Source organism: Antechinus flavipes, chromosome 5, assembly GCF_016432865.1.
Source record: "Antechinus flavipes isolate AdamAnt ecotype Samford, QLD, Australia chromosome 5, AdamAnt_v2, whole genome shotgun sequence".
Lineage (NCBI taxonomy): Eukaryota > Metazoa > Chordata > Mammalia > Dasyuromorphia > Dasyuridae > Antechinus > Antechinus flavipes.
Genome location: NC_067402.1, coordinates 162,388,869 through 162,411,066, shown reverse-complemented (window position 1 = coordinate 162,411,066; position 22,198 = coordinate 162,388,869). Strand labels below are relative to the sequence as shown.

Here is a 22,198-nt window from a genome sequence, read left to right as displayed (position 1 = left end):
CAGTTTCCTCATCTGTAAATGAAGCTCCTTGCTGCTCTAAATCTCTTATCTTAGGAAGACTGCTATTACCAAAGCTAAGTAAATGCTAGTCTCCATCAATAAAGAAATCCTACAGTTAACACAGAAAAATGACTTGGTTCAAAAGTTTAGTTGCTCTTCTCCTTATGGAACAAAATGATCAACCTTTTTGCCACCAATTGTAGCAGTCATCAACACTCTTTCACTGTTTTAATCATAGCTCAGTCTGCTTTTTGAAATGTATTAATTGGTAGTGAGCCAATTTCCCATCTTATTCTACTTCTATAAAAGATAATTTTCATGACTATGAGCCAGATATCATGTGACAAAATTCATGCAATATATTTGTCACTTAGCCTTTTCTTCATATAGGATGGCTTTTTCACATTTCAGAAGGGGAAATTAAAGCATGGGAAAAGATTAAAATCTGAACTTTAGAACCTCTCATTTCTCTCATTTCCAAATTGAATGGCTGGCTCATACATGTAATTCCCTAACTAGAAAATGCAATAAGGACATTCAAGTAGTTGTATACAGAAATGTGCTGTTTCTTCAAATGTTATCTGTCCTGATAAAGGGAAATGATATAGGTGGGTGATAGAGAAATAATCATTAGGCAGTCATATTTAAAAGTTACATGGCAGAATTAGAGAATAAATTCAACATCTATCCTCATATTTCACTTCTGAAAAAAAAATAAAGATATCCTTAAAGGAAAGTAATGATGGAGAAAAGACTACTTTTCCTTTCTTCTTGTGTATTATAAAGATATAGTTGTGCTAAAGTTCAGACTATAAACTCTTAATGTATATAATTCACAGAAAAATCCCCAATCAATAAATTTCTTAAGGCTTGCAATTTTAAAATGCCCTATCACAGTAAGGATTTTATGAATGTTCATTTTACACTACTCATTTTACTAAGAAAGTAACCATTATATTTTTACTAAATTAAAAGTTACACTTTAGTGTACAGCATTTAAAAATTTCAAATAGTTGACTAAGGAAAGAATAATGAATAAACATTCCAGAGTAAATATAATTATTGAACAGAGAATAGACTCACAATCACCACTATACCATCAAGCTTCTTCTATCTTGACAATATTCCCAATGACAAACTAATGGGCTCATTTATTTTTGCAACCAATCACAATGCAGTATCTTCAGTGTTATAATCCAGATTTACTTTTGAAGAAAAAAGTACAAATCCTAACTGAGTTTTATAATGAGTCATCTGTTATTATATAATCATTCATTTTATGACAACATACATTCACAAATTTCATCAAGAATATACAAATATACTACAGGTCTCCTATAATGTCACACTGTGGCATGAGGGTCCCCGGGCATTTCAAAGATATGCCAGCCGAAGAGAAGCTTTTCTGAGTCCTACAAACTATTAGTATGGCCCCCTTAGTGAACCTGAATGTTTATCCCAAGGAACATAATGGCTAGTTTGGAGAGGTTCATCACTAAGTTGGCTGCAGGGTGAAAAATGTCAGGAATAGCAACTTTTAAAGACTATCTTCCAAGCTGGGGACTGGAGGGAGATGGGTATTAAAGTACTGTGATAAGGTCTACTCATTTAATTAGTCATAGATCTGTATTGGTGGAGGGAATTATCCACGCTGATGAAACCACAGATCATTGGAAATATATGCAATATATTTATTTATTAAAGGCACATTAACACCATGAAAGGTCAGGTTGTGCATAAAAACTGATACAATTAGAGCTACTTGATTTCCTTAGATATCATTTCAACATACCAGACATGGTTGCTGAGACAAATCGCCCAGATATTAAATATGGTTGTTGTACAAGATGGTCATAGAATTAAAAAAAATTAAAAATAAAAAGCCACCTAGCTCTAAGTACTTTATTAAACTTTGTATTCTGATTTATTTCTGAATTTTTCCTATTTCCCCCCAACATTTCTGTAAGAAACTTTCTCTTAAACTATCATAATTGGACTTCAAAGTGTCCATTTTCATTTTACTAGTAAAATAACCTAAACCATCAAATGAAGTTTGTTAGCTCTTGCCTTCAAAGAAAGTCAGGCCGAAATGAAAAAACATCAGGATTGATTACAGAAAGCTTTCATTTTAAGAGCAACTTAAATATAGGAATACATAATGTTCTATTTTTGAGGGGAAGGTTTCAAAATGTTCAAGTTTTATCTGAGTTCTAGCACCATTTTTGAGGGGAAGGCCACTTTTTCTGTCTAGTTTTTATTAAGTAACAATTCATGACAATATCCATGTACATTTCAAAGAAACTACTCCAGTTAATATCAGCTCTGTACACTAGAATTCTGGCTAGAGATCCATATGTCTGTATGAGCTACTGTCTTTCTTTCTTTGAAGGATGACAGCTTTGCAGTTTATTTTTTGAAAAGATCTGTAGTGCTTATGATGCCTGCGGGCAGGTTGTTTTCCAAAGATTTGCTGATGCTTCATTTAGGAAGATACACATTTCAAGATTCAATCCTCTTGTGCTATTGACAAAAATCTCTCCAAAATGATGAGGAAATTCTAATACAAGGAAATCTGTTTTCAGGACACATATAACACTTTTTTTTTTTTTAAAGATGTTGCCCTTATCCTTGAACTCCAAAATCAATTCAAAGAACAAATGGCTCACATAAAATTTAAAACTTCTACAAAACTAAAATACAATTTATTGGAGGGAAGTAGATTTTAAGAAAAATCTTCCCAACTCCCTCCAAAACACAACTAAAAAGGGTATCTGCTTATACAAGAGCAATAAAAAAAAAATTAAATATTTATTTGAATAACAAGTTTTAAGTTCAAGCTGCAATGTTGGCAATGTAGATTTTTAACACAGATCACAAAAACGTGCACAAAAAATATTGGAGAAAAGGACAAAATAATGCTAGGAATTATGCTAAACAGCTGCTGATTTTTAAGAAAATGGTCTGTAACCACTATACAAAATATAAAATGTATTAAACACTACCATCCACAGAACAGTCTTTTTATTATTGATTATATTTAAAAATTATTTGTGTAGTTAATTATATACTGAATTGTAAATGAATATTATACATTAATCCCCTTTTGGTCGGCAATTCCTTGCTGCACTATAGCACATCCAATTATATTGCAAAAAGTTAGCAATTCCCCCCCTTTTAATAAAGAAAACAATTATTGATATTACAGTAAATATTATAAGATCTACAAATATGAAATGAAAATTTCTCCTTCAACTTCAAAGTGCTTTCCATGCAGAGTTAAGCACTTGCCTTATTTAACTGAGTGCACTACTAAGTCCAGGGTTGGAGAGATGCTCTTGGATCATAAGACTAGACTTTACAAATAAAAGACTGAAAGTAATCATGCAACCCTTTTATTACTACTGGGTATACCCATTGTGTCACCTAACCATTCTGCCTCTCCACTATACCATTCAAGACATCAAAAAATTATTAGACTTATAATGATAAATATACATGTAATGAAGACACAAATTGCTAAATGACACTACTACTGGTAATGTCTGTGCTACGTGAAAGCACCTTTAAAAAGAGCCTATGCGGCAAGAGATAAGTGTCTAAAGATTCAAAATGAATCAACAGTATTGGATAACAATATAATTCTCAACTCAGAAGCTGCCTCAAGATTAGGTGCATCTTCAGTTAATGTAACAGGAAAAAAAGGCAATGGATTTTATTTTATTAATTGCATCCACTCACAAATTGACCTAAGGTCACCAGATGCTGCGTAGACACAATGAGATTTTTTTTACAGTCTTTAATTGTAATGATGATAAAGGAATAGATCTATTTAAAAACAAAACCAAATAGCTATTTTTGTCTAGATTAAGAGGTGGCACCAGGCGTGGGATTCACATTTTGGGTGGCCACTTGTGGTGCTACTTCGATGATCCGGGGTTTGTCTATAATTCTGGCTGTACGGTTGCCTTTCTCTACAATCCCAATAATCCATGCTTGGTGACCTTCCCCATATTTGGGGGATTTAATCTCTGCGCAGAAACGAGCTGCCTGCTCACGTGGTAAACAGATCAGAAGGCCTCCTGGCAAAGAAAAAAGGACCATTCATTAGTTTATGACTATTTCTGAGTGACAGAGTATTTTGGTACTCTTTATCCTCTTCAGCTATTTGCAAAGAAATAAACTGAATACAAATCAATTTGTTTCTGTTCTATGAAGCATGTCCCTTTTATTGTCCTTAAGCTGAGGCCTATAGCCTATTCTGCCTTTCCTTCTGCAATGAATTCATTTTATTTAGTTATTTTCTGATGAAACTATAGAATTTGGAAGTTTGCTTTCTTTCTTCCTTTTTTTTTTTTTTTTTTTTTTTGGTTTTGAAAGCTTTTCAAGAAACTGCAGCTAAGTGTGATGGGTTTGGGTGCTGAGTTAGGAATTTGGACTAGTATCCATTTTTCCAGTTTAACATTAAAATAAAAATGAAACAAAATCAAAGTAAATTCTCCCAATTCTAAATAATCTTTTCTTGAATCCCTAGTTCTAAATACTAATGGTGGATAGTTCCCACCATTCAAATTTTTTGGCTTATACTCACATACTGGAACTGGAGAAAACGATGAAATCAGTGTGATAGTGTCAATTGAAAGTTTATGCTAAATAATCTCAAGTGGGTCCTCACTGGAGAAAAGCAATCCTACTACATCCACAACTGACTTCCCATCCTATCCCATTGATTACATTCATACCTTTTCTTCTCGCTTCAAACTTACTAGGGCACCATTACCCTATTACCCTTCTCTTCTGACAACTGAAAACCTCACCTCACATTTTACTGGCAAATTTGAGGCCATTTGTTTAGAAGTCCCTTTTCCCACATGATAATATCCACTATTTCCTCCTTCACTTTAGTCTCTGATGATGAGATAACCTCTCTGTTCTCCAAGGCCAACCCTTCTGCATGTACTTTTGATCCTATCTCATCAAACCTCATCTTCTCTAAGAGATGCCTCTGCTCTACTGTTCCATTCCTGTCGCCCTGTCTTTCCTAACCTCTGCCTTGATTACTTCACAACTTCCTTTAACATGAAATTAAAAAACTATCACCTTCAGGAGGCCTGTCCCCCCCAATGCTGATGTGCTTTCTCTGCTGTGACTAATTTTCATCTATTCTGTATGGACCTTGTATGTAACATGTTGTCTCCCCATGTATGCTCCTTGAAAACAGGAGCAGTTTTTGCTTTTTTTTTTTTTTTTTTTTTAATACCCCAAGATCTTAGCACATTGCCTGGCACTTAGTAAGTGCTCAATAAATGCTTATTGATCGATTTCATCTCATTTTGATTTTGTCTTACCTTAAAAAAAAAAATCTTAAAATATATTTTCTAAAAATCAGAGTAAATTGAAGAGTTGTGTAAGAATCAAGAGAGATATAGGTCCAGCCCTTGTTCTAGTGCTATATAACTGTGTGTTTGACCTGGGCATTCACTTAACCTGTCTAGGCTTCAGTTTTCTCACCTGTAAAATGAATTGAACTAAGATCTCTAAGACCTCTTTTAATTCTTAACAGAATGTGGTACAAGAAATTTACCTGCTTTGCTTTGCTAATCAAACAAATATTTTCTCAAATTTGTTTACCTGCCATTTTTATTAGATATTCATTTCATTGCCATTCCAAGCTCCAAAAAAAAATACAACAAATACAAACTGGTCTTCTTATTTTTTTTATTACCTTTACATAGAAAGTGTTGAAAATAATTTTATTAATTTTGAACAGGAAAAACAAAGTTTAGTCTGCTAAAGTAATTTCCTGAGACAAGAGCTGTTTAAGTGCTCGAAATTTCAGTAACACTAGAAACATTACTAGAAAAGCTTATGTCTAACAAAGCCTGTCAGAATTTCTTTAAAAACATACTATTCTCAATGTACCTTATACCTGTTTTGACATAAGCGTGGAAAAAGAATAATAATTATGGTCACAGAAAACAAAGAGAGAAGAACAAAAAGACTTAAAAGATGAAAAAGTATAATCAGAAAATAGGGAAAAGGAACAGATAGAGCAGGTAATATAACAATAGAAGAGTTCTCCATAAAGAATTTACTTTAAGGTCTGATGCATAGAGTCTACTTCTGGTCTAGTATAATAATAATAATAGATCTAATTCTAACCAAGTCAAAGAGCAAGTTTCTAAGGATAACTCAGCTATCAATAAATCACCTCGTTCATGAGAAAAGCTGAAGCACCTTAATTACTTTGCAAAACCACAGAAGTACATCTGACCCTCAAACTATAAAGAAGCTCAAGACCATCTATGTTGATCTTTCCTCTAAAAGAGTAACATTCAAATCATGTCTTTTCTTTCCATATTGGTTCCCTGAGGTTTCCACAGAATTTCATGGTATACAAACAATCTGCCTTTACAAAACAACAAAAAAAAATATATGATCCTATTGCCTATTGCATCATAATGAAGCATGAATTTTGAGGTCTGTCAGCATTCATGATCAATTTCAACTGAACTATCCACATTCTGTCCTAATTTTTCCCCACCTCTACAACAAAAATCACCAAAACCCAGAAATCCCTATGAACAGCATCAGCATGCATTTGTAGGACTAGAACTATAAGGGACCAGGTAAGTCAGCACAGAATAAAGCTACAGATGCTGGTCCACTCGGAAATTGAATCAAAGTCTTTGATATCTCATTAAAGACAGGCAAAATGTGCCAAGTGACCTCACCTGATGTCTCTGGACAGGTTCCATGCATAAGGCCAAACATGTTTCCACAGGCCTTACTAACAGCAGCCATCTTGGCCAACACTGGAAGATTGTGGATGACAAAGGACACTTCATTCCTCTGCTGCTTAGCAAGGTTCTGTGCATGGCCCAAGATCCCAAACCCTGTGATGTCCGTGGCTGCGTGTGCATTAAAAGTGTGCATGAGTCCAGCAGCTAAAAGAGAAAAAAAAAAAAAAAAAAAAAAAGATGCCACTAATTACTTGTATTTGGTTATCTGATAAAAAGACCAAATTTGCTATCTTTCCCAAAAATCCTCCACAGGCTGTTGGTCTTAAGATTTCTCATTTGACAAATGTGGACATAAAATTCTCATGCTTTCTTCTACCATCTCTCTGTTAAAAACTAATAATCAAAAAAATCTTGGATCTAATTTTCTATCTTGAATAATAAACTTACAAACCACAACCTTAATCATTATTATTTAACAGATTTAAAATTTGTAAAGGGATTTTACAAATTTTAAAGGGACTCATGAAAAATTAAAACTCCAGCAGATGATGGAACAATAGACTATCTAGAACATCTTTAAACATTAAGATAACATAAAATTAAGCTGTTTTTGTATTGACATTTTCTAAAAAGGAGACCAGAAAAAGGATTTGACATTAAAGCACATGGGTTTCAATCTCTCTATTGTCCTTTAATGGCTCTGTGATCTTTGGCAAACACTTCCCCTTTCTGGAGCTAAGCTTCCTCTCATCTATAATAAAGAATTTGGATTTAATTATTTCTAAAATTCTTCCAACTCCAAATCCTAAAATGACCTTTTATTCTGGATGAGATAGTAAATAAAACAGTCCTAATAATTATTACAATTAAATAGTTTAGGCACAGTCCATTCAGGTTAAATTGCCAGCAGTACAATTACAAATAAGGGGGTGAGTATGACTTTGTAAAACCTTGAATTGCATTTTACAAGTTTTTCACAATTATCTTAATATATAGAAGAAGAGGATCACAAAGGGAGAAATGCTTTGGAAAAAGGTGGGATTGTTTCAGCTTTTTAATTTCACTATCACTCCTCCATCCCCAACCATTCTTATGTGATAAGAGTAGAATAAAGTCCAACAAAGGAGTACACTAGCCATGCTTGACAATGTAAGCCCTATTCAATGTCTAGAATATTCCCTACTTCATTCTCAATAGGATGAAAGTGCTTCATCTTCTCTCTAAAAGCAGTTCTATCTCAAAAATCTATAGTTTCGCATGTGTGATGACTTATTCCACAAAAGTAGATTCTGATCCACACAAGTAGGTTAAGTAAATTACTACTCAATAGAGGCCAATTCTCTGCTGATGTGACTTTTTCAACTTAAATTGTACTGGTTCTTAAGCAATAGATATACAATCCAATTTTGGTTCTGTACCTGAAGTCTTTCCAGTCTGACAGGCTTAGTCAGAAGTAAGAAAATAGCAATGTAGATTAGCCAGATTGTTTATACTTCACTGACACAGAATTTGAGAGTCATCTCCTCTCTACAATAAGGCATTAAAAGTAGGATATTAGTGGACAGAAGTATCCATTATCAAGAGACCAAGTCAGTTAATAGGAACATTTCTATTGAGGTATTGAGGTACTGACTGCATTCTTTCCCCAATACAAAGCTTCTTAAGTGTTTAAATTTCAGAGATTAATCCACATGAAAAATAAGAAAGCCATCACTTGACACTCAAAGAACATTTACAAAAACAAAAACCCAAACCAATTGTTAGCTACTAACTAAGGTTTATTTGGCGTTAGATAAAACAATTAAAAGTTCAGAAAAATCAAACTGTGAGTAACTAGGGGAGAAGAAGATTTTGGGAAGAGATATCAATCAGAAATCTGGAGTCCTAAAGAAGAAAATTAAACCTTTTGGAAAGAATCAGAAAATGAAAAAAAGTTAATAGCTAAGATTTATATAACACTTTAAAGTTTGCAATAGCTTTTACTAATATTATCTCATATGGCTCTCAAATCTGTGAAGTGGGTGACCTTATCCTTATTTTCTAAATGGGGAAAGTAAATCTGAATAAGGTTAAATTTTTTGTCCAGGGTTATACATTTAGTAAGTGTCTAAGATGAGTTTCAAATTTAGGTGCTTCCTGACTTCAAGCACCATATTCTCACTAAGCTAAAAAGCTGTCTCTTAAATGAAAAGTAAATGATAAACTGTTATTTAAAAAATTACAATAAAAACAGGAAAAAGCACAGGAGACAAAATTAAAAATTATTTCCAAACCCTTTTTCTAAGTTTTTATAAATAACTTTATTAAAACTCAGAATTACATTGGATAAATGATGGACAGAAACAGCTACACCCAAAGAAGGAATACTGGGAAATGAATGTGAACTATTTGATTTTTGATTTTCTTCCCGAGTTATTTTTACCTTCTGAATCCAATTCTCCCTGTGCAGCGGGAGAACTGTTCGGTTCTGCAAATATGTATTGTATCTAGGATATATTGCAACATATTTAACATATATAGGACTGCTTGCCATCTTGTGGGGGGGGAGGAGAGAGGGAGGGGAAAAAGCGAAACATAAGTGATTGCAAGGGATAATGCTGTGTAAAAATTATCCTGGCATGGATTCTGTCAATACAAAGTTATTATTAAATAAAATTAAATTAAAAAAAATAATAAAAAAATAAACAAAAAAAAACAAAAACAAAAAAATAAAAATAAAACTCAGAATTAAAAAAGGAAAGCTGGAAAGGATTCTGGAAATAAATCCTAGAAAAGCATCATGACAATGGATAGTCCTGAATATAGAGCCAGATTGATACAGGCCCAAATTCTTTCTCCCTTACTTAATAAAAGTACTGTAGCACAGATGCCAAGAGCAGAGCAGGGTCTCAGTTCCAGCTTCCAGCCCAGTCTGAAGTCTGAACAGGAATAACCAGGGTAGGAATCCCATGTTATGGGCCAGAACTTTGAAACAAGGATTCTTACAAGGTTTTAAGACAGTGGAATTGATGAGACAATGGTTATCTAGTTTAGCATAGTGCTTAATAGTTCTCTAGAGGTTCAGTACATATACTTAGTATTTAATATAGTTACACAAGATTCACACCTATGATAATGGAGTATCTAACAGTCAGCAAGGACTAGACGAGATTCATTCCATCTTTGGTCAGGCTCCTGGTGGCTGGCCTCCTGCATTTCTTCACTGAAGTGGACTCCGTAAGGCCTCTAAGAAAACTAGCCAAGCCCCAAATGAAGGAGATAGGACTTTGAAGGAGATAATAAAGGATTTGGACTTTAACACCTGGCTATTGTTGTGATTAATCAACTGAAAAGAAGGCTGCCCCCCTGAGATCTGCAGAAAACCACCAAGAACATTATAATCCCAGACCAAAGGACAGTCAGCAGTTCCATCATTCTGAACCAGCTGGCTATAAGTCAGCAGAAAATAGTTATTTGAGTTTGTTAATCAGATCCCAAACCTAGGCCAGGAATTTGTGAGCTTAGACCATGGACCAGCAACTAGACCACTTTAGAAGACTTGAAAGCTCATTTTAATTTGTGTTTACCTTTTCAAATAGCAAATTAGTCTAACTCTTCAAATCAGATGGGGACCAGCTTGAAGATTCCTAAGCTGAGATATCCCTAAGATCTTGGGATGACACAACATTAAACACTCCCAAAAAATAGTAGAAGGATAAGACCAAATCTTCCTTCATGTAGTAGGCAGAGCCCAGCCCTGTCATAAAACCTGAAGCCCAAAAATAATTGGGAAGAATAAGCAAATAAAAAAGAATCCTACAATAAGAAGAGTGGCAGGGACACTCAAGACATAAACCATGAAGAAAAGACTGAGTCCACAACATCTACAAAGCCTCAGAGAAAAACAAAGCTTGGGCACAAATTCAACTAGAATTTCTAGAAGAAATAATGTAATTTAAAATTAGTTATTTATTTGCTTGTTTTTTTATTAAAGCCTTTTGTTTACAAAACATATTTCAACATTGACCCTTGCAAACAAAGCCTTCTGTTCCAAATTATCCCCTCCTCCCCACCCCATCCCTAAATGGCAGGTAGTCCAATACATGTTAAATATGTTAAAGTATATGTTAAATCCAATATAAGTATACATATTTATACAGTTATCTTGATGCACAAGAAAAATTGGATCAAGAAGAAAGAAAAAAAATTTGGAAAGAAAACAAAATGCAAGCAAACAACAACAGAGAATGCTATGTTGTGGTCCACACTGAGTTCTCACAGTCCTCTCTCTGGGTGTAAATGGCTCTCTTCATCACTGAACAATTGAATTGGTTTAAATCAATCTAATTTTTGAAGAGGGCCATTGGTCCATCAGAATTGATCATCATATAGTCTTCTTGTTGCCGAGTATACTTAAAGTAATTTTTAAAAAGAGTTAAAAATATTTTTTTTAAATAAATGAAATGAGAGTGCTAGAAGAAAGAATTAGAAAATAAATGAAGCTATGGAAGAAGGAACAAGAATAAAAATGAATAGTTTGACACAAAAGATACAAAATCTTAGCAAAACATCAAATTTCCTGAAAATATGAATGGACCAGAGAGAAAATAATGGTTTGTTGAGAGAGAACAAGACATATTAAAATAAAATCAAAGGACAGGGAGAAAAAAAGAGAAAAAAGCATAAGTCACCCTTGAAGCAAAAACTGCCTTAAAAAGCGGATTGAGAAGAAGTTAAGAATCAGTGGACCACCTAAACATCATGATTTAAAAAAAAAAAAAGCCTATATACCATATTTCAAGAAATCTTAAAAGAAAACTGCCCAGATCTCACAGAACCAAAGAGCAAAGTAGAAATGGGAAAAAAAAATTTACACTTATCAACTCCTGAAAGAAACCCCAAAAGGAACACTTACAGAAACATCATAGCCAAAAGCCAATGCCTCCATGTCAAAGAAAAAATATAGCCAAGCAGTCTGAAATAAAGAATTCAAATACCAATGGATCCATACTTTTGATCACACATGATTTAGCAGCCACCACTCTAACAGAGCAGACATTGGAATATAATACTCTAAAAGGTAAAGAGAACAGAGATCTGTAATACTGAATAAGTTACCCAGAAAAATTAAGTATAATTCTACAGGGGAGAGAAAATTAAAGAGAGGACTTCTATGAATTCCTGTTGGAAAGAACAGAATTGTGTAGAAACTTTGAAGTTCAAACAGAGGTGTAAAAGAAGTGTAACAGATAAACACAAATGAGTAGCTGTAAGAGACTAAAATAAACTACTTACATTCAAATATAGGGAGATGATACATATTGTCTCCTCTGAACTTTATTCTCATTAGGAGTCATACATATATACATATATGCATATATATATATATATATATATATATATATATAATATATATATATATATATATATATATATATGTATAGAAAGAGCCTAATTAGACAAAGCCCAGGAATGGCTGTTACGTCTAGATGATTATTAATTTTTTTTAAATGGAAGGATAGGAGATAAGGAAGACAATAGGAGTGAAGGATGGGGGAAAGAAAGATAATTGGGGTGCAAAAGCAGACAACAATACAATTAAAGAGGAGATTTAGGGGAAGCAGCTGACACTGGAATCTCACTCTGAGAAAGTCAAAGGAGAAAAAATATATATATATACATACATACATACATTTGGGTACAGATATACATTTTACTCAATAGGGAAACTCAAATGGGAAATTAGAGGGAGAAGAGATTAAGGGGGTGGATTAGTTAAAGCAAAACAAAGTAACTAAAGACGTACAAAATTATTTATAGCTCTTTTTCACATGTCAAAGAATGGAAATCTGAAGAAGAGTCCAAAAAGTGGGAAATATTGGTGAACAAGTTATGGTATTAAAAAGTAATAGAATACTATTGTGTTGTAAGAAATGAAGAAGAGAAAGCTAGGAAGACTTAAGTGAACTAATGCAGAGTGAAATGAACAGAATCAGAGAACAATTTATATAATGAAAATAAAGTGGAAGAGATAAGTTACTCCAAAAGAATTAGTGACTTTGAGAAGTGTTAATGACCAGACTCCTGAGAGAGAAGTGAAGAACTCAGAGAGTAAAATGAGAAATTTTTTGGATGTAGCCAATGCAGAAATTTTTTGTGTTTGTTTTTCTTTTGTTCTCAATTGAGATTTTGGATAAGAGGAAGAAGACAGATTTTTACTGATTGGAAAAAAAAGATAATTTATCTAAAAAGGTAATTTAACTCTGACTGTAAGTACCTTAGTAAAAATTCCTGTAATTACATCTATTTACTTCACATATCTCAGATGATATAAAAACAGCCCTTTGCATCACCCTAATCCTTAGTTACAATATAAGATCAATTCAATTCTATGTGAATAAAAAAATATTTTGGGATAGCGTTCTTTTAGTTTGTTTTTTGCTTTGCTAAATATTAAAAAGAAAAGCAAAACAAAAAGTATCATTTTGCTATTCTAAAAAGTTATAAGACTTCAAAAAATAATATGTAGTAATTAAAGGTTCTGATAAAGGCCTCATTTCCAAAATATATAGAGAATTGACTCTAATTTATAAGAAATCAAGCTATTCTCCAATTGATAAATGGTCAAAGGATGTGAACAGACAATTTTCAGAGGATGAAATTGAAATTATTTCTACTTATATGAAAGGATGTTCCAAATCATTACTGATCAGAAAAATGCAAATTAAGACTCTCTGAGACACCACTGCACACCTGTAAGATTGGCTAAGATGACAGGAAAAGATAATGACGAATGTTGGAGGAGATGTGGGAAAATTGAGACACTGATACATTGTTGGTGGAGTTGTGAACAGATCTAACCGTTCTGGAGAACAATTTGGAACCATGCTCAAAAAGTTATCAAACTGTGCATACCCTTGACTCAGCAGTGTTACTTCTAGGCTTATATTCCAAAGAGATCTTAAAGGAGGGAAAGGGACCCACAAAAATGTTTGTGCCAGCCCTTTTTGTAGTGGCCAGAAACTGGAAACTGAGGGCTGAATAAATTGTGGTATATGAATGTTGTGGAACATTATTGTTCTGTAAGAAATGGCCAACAGAGTGATTTCAGAAAGGCCTAGAGAGACTTACATGAACTGATGCTAAGTGAAATGAGCAGAACCAGCAGATCATTATATACTTCAACAATAATACTATATGAGTATCAATTCTAATCAAAGTGGCTATCCTCAGCAAATGAGAGGATCCAATTCAGTTCCAATTGATTAATGATGGACAGAAGCAGCTATACCCAGTGAAAGAACACTGGGAAATGAATGTGGACTACTTGCATTTTTGTTTTTCTTCCCAAGTTATTTTTACATTTCTAAATCTGATTTTTTTTTTTTTTTTTGCGCAACAAGAGAATTGTACGGATCTACACACACACACACACACACACACACACACACACACACACATATTTTTAAGACATACTTTAACACGTTTAACACATATGAGACTGCCTGCCATCTAGGGGAGGGGGTGAAGGGAGGGAAGGGAAAAAGTGGAACAGGAGTGAGTGCAAGGGACAATGTTGTAAAAATTACCCATGCATATGTTCTGTCACTAAAAAGCTATTTAAAAAAAAAATGTTTAGTGCTTCATTCCTGATTCAAGAATTGAATTATGGTACTCCTTAAATATAAACAAAGGCTAATCAATCAATCAACAAGCATTCATTTACTACTTTGTTAAGTGCTGAGGATGGAAATGAAAGGCAAAACCAAATGTAGTCCCTGCTCCCAAGGAACTTAAATTTTAATAGAGGAGATAATAATATATACATAAAAATATATTTCTAAGATATATAGCAGATAGAGGGCACTTAAGAGGGGAACTGGCCAAGTGAGGATAATGAATTCCTGACTTAGAAATCAAGTTATTGTCTTTGCTATGTGCATTGCTGCCTCTCTCTAAGAGACAGTCTTATTACTATATAATTTTTCTGTTTCATTCATGGTGGTTTTTTTAATAGCTCTAATTTTGGTAGAGGTCATAATAACTATAATAATAATGAAATGGCTTTATATAACAAGGTCAAATTTTAAAATAGCAAAACAAAATAAAACAAAAACAAAAAAGCTTCACATTCCAGTAAAGGTAATGGTAGAAAATAGGATAAGTAATGACAAGAACATAATTATCCATTTACATACCCCAAATCAAAGAATCAAAAAGGATAGTTAACATTTTAATTAACTGAAAATTATTGTGCAAATATTAGGAACTGCATAAATTTTTTTCTTTTATTTCATTTGCATTTTCTGAAACTTCAGGGACATCTGAATTATAGAAATTTAAATCTGAATATAAGTTTAATGTCAACTCATCATTTTCCACCTGGTTGTTCTCCTAGATTTCACAATGCTCAGAAACACAGTATTGTGCAAGACGAAGTAAACTCTGAAGCTTAAATCTCTTCTTCATTCCCTACCCCTGGGATCCTTCTCTCTCTCAGAGTAGTGGGTGAAGAGTGGACAGTAAAGAGTTCCAACCAGATCCTCTATCATTTAAGAAAGACACTCAGGGAATTCATCTTTTCATTTCCTACCTTGCTGTTCTCCTGTATTTCCTGCTGTCCAGAATCTCATCATTTTGCAAGATGTACTCAACTCTAACTCATACCTTCTCTGATCATATCCTTCCCTCAGTTGTAGGATACTGGGTGACCCCTTCCCTTTTCTACTACTTTTATGTGTTGTTTTTCTTCATTAGATTGTAAGCTTCTTTCTGGATGCTTACAATATTTTCTTCTTGACCTGGGAGTTCCAGAATTTGGCTATCATATTCCTGGAAGTTTCCATTTTGGGATCTCTTCCAAGAATTATAGGTAAATGCTTTCAATTTCTAATTTACCCTCTGGTTCTACAATGTCAGAATAGTTTTCCTTGATAATTCTAGAATTTTCAATTCTCTCTCCTGGATTTATTTTCCAGGTCAGTTGTTCTTTCAATGAGATATTTCACAGTTTTCTATTTTTTTATTCTTTTGGTTTTATTATTCCTTGATTTCTCAAAAAGTCATTAGTTTCTATTTGCTCACTTCTGATTTGTAAGTAATTATTTTTTTCAGTGAGCTTTTGTACTTCCTTTCTCATTTGGCCAATTTTGGTATTTTTCTCCCAACTAGTTTTTTGTATTTCCTTTTGCATCACTCTCATTTCTCTTCCCAATTTTCTTCTAACTCTCTTATTTGCCTTTCAAGATTCCTTTTGAGTTCTTCCATGGTTTGAAGCCAATTCTAATTTTTCTTACAAGCTTTGGATGTAGGTGCTTTGATTTTGTTATCTTCTGCGTATTTTGATTTTCCTTGTCACCATAGTAACTTTCTATGGTCAGAATCTTTGTCTGTTGTTTGCTCATTTACTTAGCTTATTACTGGGCTTAATTTTAATTATGTGTTAAAGTATAACTCTGTTTCCAAGGATGTAATGTCCCAAGATTTGTGCATCTGTTTTTAGAAATTCTGAAAATTAGGAGACTTATACTATGAGCTAGCACTGTAATCCAAATATGGGAAAAGCCCTGCCTCAGTACTTGTAAAGCAACTCCAGGAATCTCCTTCTGACCAGTTATTTGGTCCCTTAACTGTAGGCTTAGACTTCCAGAAGCCACAGTTACAACACAACCACTGCTATTGATTCAGAAGCTCCCAAAGTCCATTCCTAGTTTGCTGAGGCTCCCCTCATACCCTAGTGCAACAAACCTTTCCTGCTGAACTTCCAAGTCACCTTTGCCATCTGTGAGCTGAGAGGCGTGGAAAATACATGTACCACTGATTTAGCAGCCCCATAGCCCACTCGGGGTTTGCTGGGGCTGGGGTTGTACTGGCTCAGCCTATGCCATGACTGTACTCCAGTTCCACCCTGATACAACTGACCTTTCCTGCTGTCCTTCTAAGTTGTCTTTGTCTGGAAAACTTTCACTCCATCTTTTTGTGGGTTCTGGTATTCTAAAATTTGTTTAATCATTATTTAAAAAAAAAATTAAAATTAAAAATTATTTGGAGGGGGTTTGGGGAAAGAGCTTGGGAGAGTCCCTTACCTTTATTCTGCCAACTTGGCTTCACTTGTAAGATTCTTGAGGGCAGAGACTGTCTTATGTTTTCATTTGTAGCCCTACTGATTAGCACAATGCCTAGAACACAGCAAGTACTTAATAAATGTTTACTAACTGATTTAATTCCTACACTTTGTAGGCAGAGAAACTGTCACAATCCTGCTCCACCATTACACTTTTCTACAGAGTTAAAGGCAAATCACAGTTCTTTATCAGTCTCACAAACAACTTGCCATTTTTTTTCTTTTACAGCACTATTTTTGACATCTTGGAGATACATATAACAATAGCAATGACCTACATAGTATTTCAAGGTTGCAAAATACATCACTAAGTATTAGAGCTAGAAGAAATGTTAAAATAACTTAGGTAAAATCTGTCATTTTATAGGTAAGGGAACTGAGGTCAAGGGAGATAAGAGACTAGTTGAAAGTGCCTAGTTACTAATAGCAGAGGCAGAATACAATCCAGGTTGCCTAACTCCACTGTTTGGATTCTTTTTCCATGAGGTAACAACCCTGGAAGAATAGATGGATGAAGAAACTAAGACATGATCACGGTTAGTAAGTACCCAAGTCCAAACTTGAAGCACACAGTATCATAGGATGTGGAGCTAGCAAGGCCTTTAGTCCAACTCCTCCACTTTACGGACTCTTTAAGTGCAAAATTTTTCTACCCTACAAATTTCATATATCTATAGTTGACCATAATTCTGGGGCACTTGACACCAGGATTTCAGCTCTTTAAGGAAGTAAATGTTCACATGTTGATGCTATCTTATTTTCAGAACAGAAATCTTATTTATCCCACAGAAGTTAACATATCCAAAACAGAACTCATAGTCCTCTCCCTTTCAAACTTCCCATGGAAAGGAGAACCATCAATCTCCAAATCGACTAGTTGCAAGTTTGACATTATCTCATATATCCACTCAGCTGGGGTCTTTTTTTTTTTTTTCTATCTTCACAACCCCTTTTTTCATTCATATTTTTCTCACATTAGTGACAGTCACAGCCTTAGCTCAGGCCCTCCTCACCTCTTGTCTAGACTGCTGGAATGGCTTCCTACCATATATATATATATATATCATTTTGTACTCTGAATCCTTCATCTTTCCATGGGGAAGTGAGGGGAAGGGGAGATTAGCATGTTTCATTGTTAGTCCCAAGTGATTTTCCTACTTCAAGTATCTCTCTCCCTACACTACACTACTACCCCCTGACAAAACTGAAAATGTGACTTTTCTTATATAGAGAGGGGTCTATGTCACTTCTCTACTCAATACCCTGAACTAACTTCTTATTGCCTCTGGGATTAAATATAAACTCCATTGATTAGTTCTTAATGCTCTTCAGAACCAAGGTCCAACCTACTTGTCCAGAGACATATAACATAAACACTGTGAATAAGCAGTTTCCTTCTTGGCACTCATATTTTCTCAGTTCCTGGCAGGATGCTTGGGTTCTCTCTGTTCAACTTTGCTTCAGAGAAATCTTTTACCCACATTAAGACCCAGCTAATGCATGAAATCTCTCAGGATCCCAACATCTAGAGCCCTAGCTCCTAAATTATCCAGTGTTCATTTTGCATATGGTATGTATACACTTATACATGTACATGTTTTCTCCCCCTAGAGCAGGGGTCCTCAAACTATGGCCCGGAGGTCAGGTGCAGTAATTAAGGACGATTATCCCCCTCACCCAGGGCTATGAAGTTTCTTTATTTAAAGGCCCACAAAACAAAGTTTTTGTTTTTACTATAGTCTGGCCCTCCAACAGTCTGAGGAACAGTGAACTAGCCCCCTATTTAAAAAGTTTGAGGACCCCTGCCCTAGAGAATGTAAGTTAATTCATCCTTGCCTTTGTATCTAGTACCTGGCACAATATTTGGCATACAGCAGGCACAAAAAATGCTTTTCGCCTGACATATTAACTCTAACATGTGACATCAGCTTAAAGTAGAGGGATCATGCCTTAATCAACTGAATATTTATAAAGCAAGTACGTGAATGTATATTACTATAATAAGTTTGGGGGAAGTTAGACAAGACATGATTCCTGTCTTCATCCAATAAGCAGTCTAATAGAACAAACACAAATCACTAGAATATAAAAATACTACATAATAAATATTTTAGGGAAGAGTCAGAACGAAGAGCTATACAGAGAGGGGGAGAGATTGTTGCTGTTGGGTAAGAATCTCAGAAAAGCCCATGGAGGGAGCATTTGAGACAGACCTCGGAGGACAAATAGGGATTCACCAGGAGGCAACAAGGTGGATTAGTGCTGGGCCTAGAGTCAGGAAGACCTGAATTCAAATCTGGCCCCAGACACTTAGTGGGTAACTTAAATCACTTAAGCTCTGTTTGTTGGAATCCACAGGAGAAGGAAAGGCAAACCATTCCAGTATCTTTGCCAAGAAAACACTATAGACAACAGTGTAGTGCTGCGTTGTCCATGGGGTCAGGAAGAGTTAACTACAAGTGAATGACTCAACAACATCAACAACAAAAAGATTCACCAGAAGAGAGGAAGGAAAGACATTTTAGGTTGAAAGAATGTGTAAGCAAGGGGAGTTCACATGCCAGACAGATTCAGTAACTGACAGGGAGCCATTGATTTTTTTTAATAGCATAACATGACCATAACTATGGATATTTCAATTCAAAATCACTAGGTAAATGCCTATGTGTGAAGCACTAGGTATTATAAAGACCAAAATCAAATACTTCTTCCTCTCAAGGAGCTTTTGTTCATTTAAAGACTTTTTTGAGATTCTCTGGGTATCTCTGAAGTCAAAGGAGTAGCGATCAACTATGCCAAATTCTACAGTGTACTTAAGAATTGGGGGGAGGGGGGAGGAAAGGCTACTGGAACCACCGATGGGGTCCCTGGAAAACATTGAAAAAGCAAACTGTGGTGGGACAAAAGCTATATTGCAAGAAGTGTCAAGGTGAAAATGGAAGTATAAGAAAGTGATTAATTGAGACAGGGAGAGGTGGGATGAAAGTTTAATGGAATAAAAGGACCAAGGAAGAGGGCTGAGGAGAACTGAGGATATCTGTGGGCAGGTGGGAAGGAGTCAGAGGCAAAGCAAAGACTGAACAAGGATGAAATAGGAGAAAAAGTTCTGAAACAAGGTGCTGGAGATGAGAGGAGATGACAGGAGGATCAAGTATACAGATAAAGCAAGAGGGATTCCTCTTTTGGGATCACAGCAAACAAAGAGTGGATAATAGCAGAGAATACAATGAAACCTCAATTTTATCAGTGCAGCAGGAAATAAATTAGCTGCTGTAAGTGTAAAAAGTGATGATCAAGTTGGATATTTGAGACATTTAGAAAAACTCTGGAATAGCTACTGTGGAGAAGGAAATAGGGAACATATCTTCATATCTTCCTCAGAGACTTGCATACCATTTTATACATGAAACATAATAGATGTTGATTAAACAGAACTTAATGATTTATATAATAATGAATAGCTTGCTTATGATAGGTATAAAATCAGCCAATTTAGAGCTCAGGAAATAACAATGAAGTGCCAATATCTAAAAGTTTAAAAACAAATTCCATCCCAATACATTTAACTTATCTATGTTAAAACTCTAAAAGATGACTAAAGTTTTCAATATTCTCAATTCTCTACATACTGAGCTATATTTAACACCCCAAAACAGGCAAGAAGAGGAAAGTCAATCTGGACAGCCAGGTAAATATGTGCTACCTATTAGCTCATACTTTTTATCCATGCATTTACTCAAGTTTGCAAATAACACTTACCAGGAATGAAGAAGACTCCACAAAATCAATATAAAATATACTGATTTCATGTCCTTCACAATTTATGGATCTTCAGGTACAAAGATGAAGAAGGCTAACAACTATATTGTGGTTATTTATACATTTTGTGAGTTTTTTTTTTAAGTTTTACATAAAATTATGACTTTATTGGATTCAAGACCCAAGAGATTCCCCTTTTTCCTACCTGTTCGGTTAAGCCTTGCCATATTCATCATTGCTTCTTGATATGCCAACTCCACATCTTCCTGGGTGACCACGAGTTTAATTTTATTCCACTTTTCTGGCTAATGGGAAGTTTAAAACAAAAAATAAAAAGAGACAAATATCATTTACTTTCTTTTCTTTGAACCAGTAACATAGAGTTGTTTTTGGTTTTGGGGGGTTTTTTTGCATCCTTCAGATATTCTTTATTCCAGAGGTTTTTACTTAGGTAATTCTGTATATAAAGTATATATTTTTGGCTTCCTAATGATTTTTTCCTATGACCAGTATTTTGAGGTGTCCATCAGACACTGGATCATGAAAAGCCTGCCCTCCCTCAACTCACCCTTTTGTAATCAGATATTGCAGCTCACAGGATATGTAAGACCAGCGACTGACTGTTCACGTGTCCTGGCAGAGGAACATACTGGCTGCAGTGTGTAGGCAAGAAAAGTTGGGTGTTAAATTCAGGGTTGTAGCTCCCCTCTCATGGAGGTGCAAATCACATTCTTAATCACGCCAAAACTTCAGTTGACTTTTCTTTTCTTCATTCTCATTATATGGCTGGTTCTCATCTTTTATAGTATAACTACAGAATGTTTTTTAAAAATTACTTTGCTATATGTTTTGAGGCAGTTTACTGGTCTACCCTTGTTGATACAAGTCTTAATGAAATTGTCAATGAAAATCATTTTGATGGACTGAGACTATTGGTTAAAGGAAAGCACAGGTTCTATTCAAAGCAAACAAATCCACACATACCCTCCACTTCTTACTGGATGATTTCTGTGTACACACACACACACACACACACACACACACACACACACATATCCCACATCTTCCTGGATGACCTCTGTATACACAGATCTGCAAATAGACACTCCATTACCCCAACATGGACAAGCTCTGTGTCCAAAGGAGTACCAACAAGGGAAGAATCTTTCTTCTTTCATCCTCATTCTGCTCTCATGAGAAATTGGTAAAGAAAAACTCAAACTGACATCAACAGGAAGGACATCTATCAGTGTAACTGAATTTTGCAGGATCTAAATGAGGACAAAAATTTTACTTTTTCCCCCCATGACAATTAAACTGGAAAAAGCTAAGAGACAGGAAAGGCAAGACCCAGAAAGAAAACTTTCCATATATTCTTAACTTTTTATATAGTTCTATAACTTACTTGCTAAAATACTCAAGCCCTAGAAGATGTTTTGAGCAAAAGGAATTCGACAAAAAATACTACTGTTATAGCCTCCCAATCATATTCAGAGATGCTGATACATGACAGCTAAGCTCTTATTTATCATCATGAATGAGGACAAGAAAAATGACAAATGAATATTATAGCCACAAGAGAATTCCTTGCTTTGTC

At 34.7% G+C, this 22,198-nt stretch overlaps 1 protein-coding gene across 5 annotated transcripts in view; it reads right to left on the bottom strand.

The window, feature by feature from the left end:
• Window positions 1-1,667: 1,667 nt before the first annotated feature.
• The window catches only part of SEPHS1 (selenophosphate synthetase 1), an 87,340-nt gene continuing 66,809 nt past the window's right edge, over window positions 1,668-22,198 (bottom strand). For all 5 annotated transcript variants that reach the window (XM_051963212.1, XM_051963213.1, XM_051963215.1 and 2 more), the window contains exons 7-9: window positions 20,807-20,906; window positions 6,732-6,944; window positions 1,668-4,079 (exon numbers count right to left, since the gene is read on the bottom strand). In XM_051963212.1, the coding sequence (XP_051819172.1) occupies window positions 3,865-4,079; window positions 6,732-6,944; window positions 20,807-20,906 (528 nt within the window). In that variant the 3' untranslated portion in view covers window positions 1,668-3,864. The remainder of the gene's footprint in view (window positions 4,080-6,731; window positions 6,945-20,806; window positions 20,907-22,198) is intronic.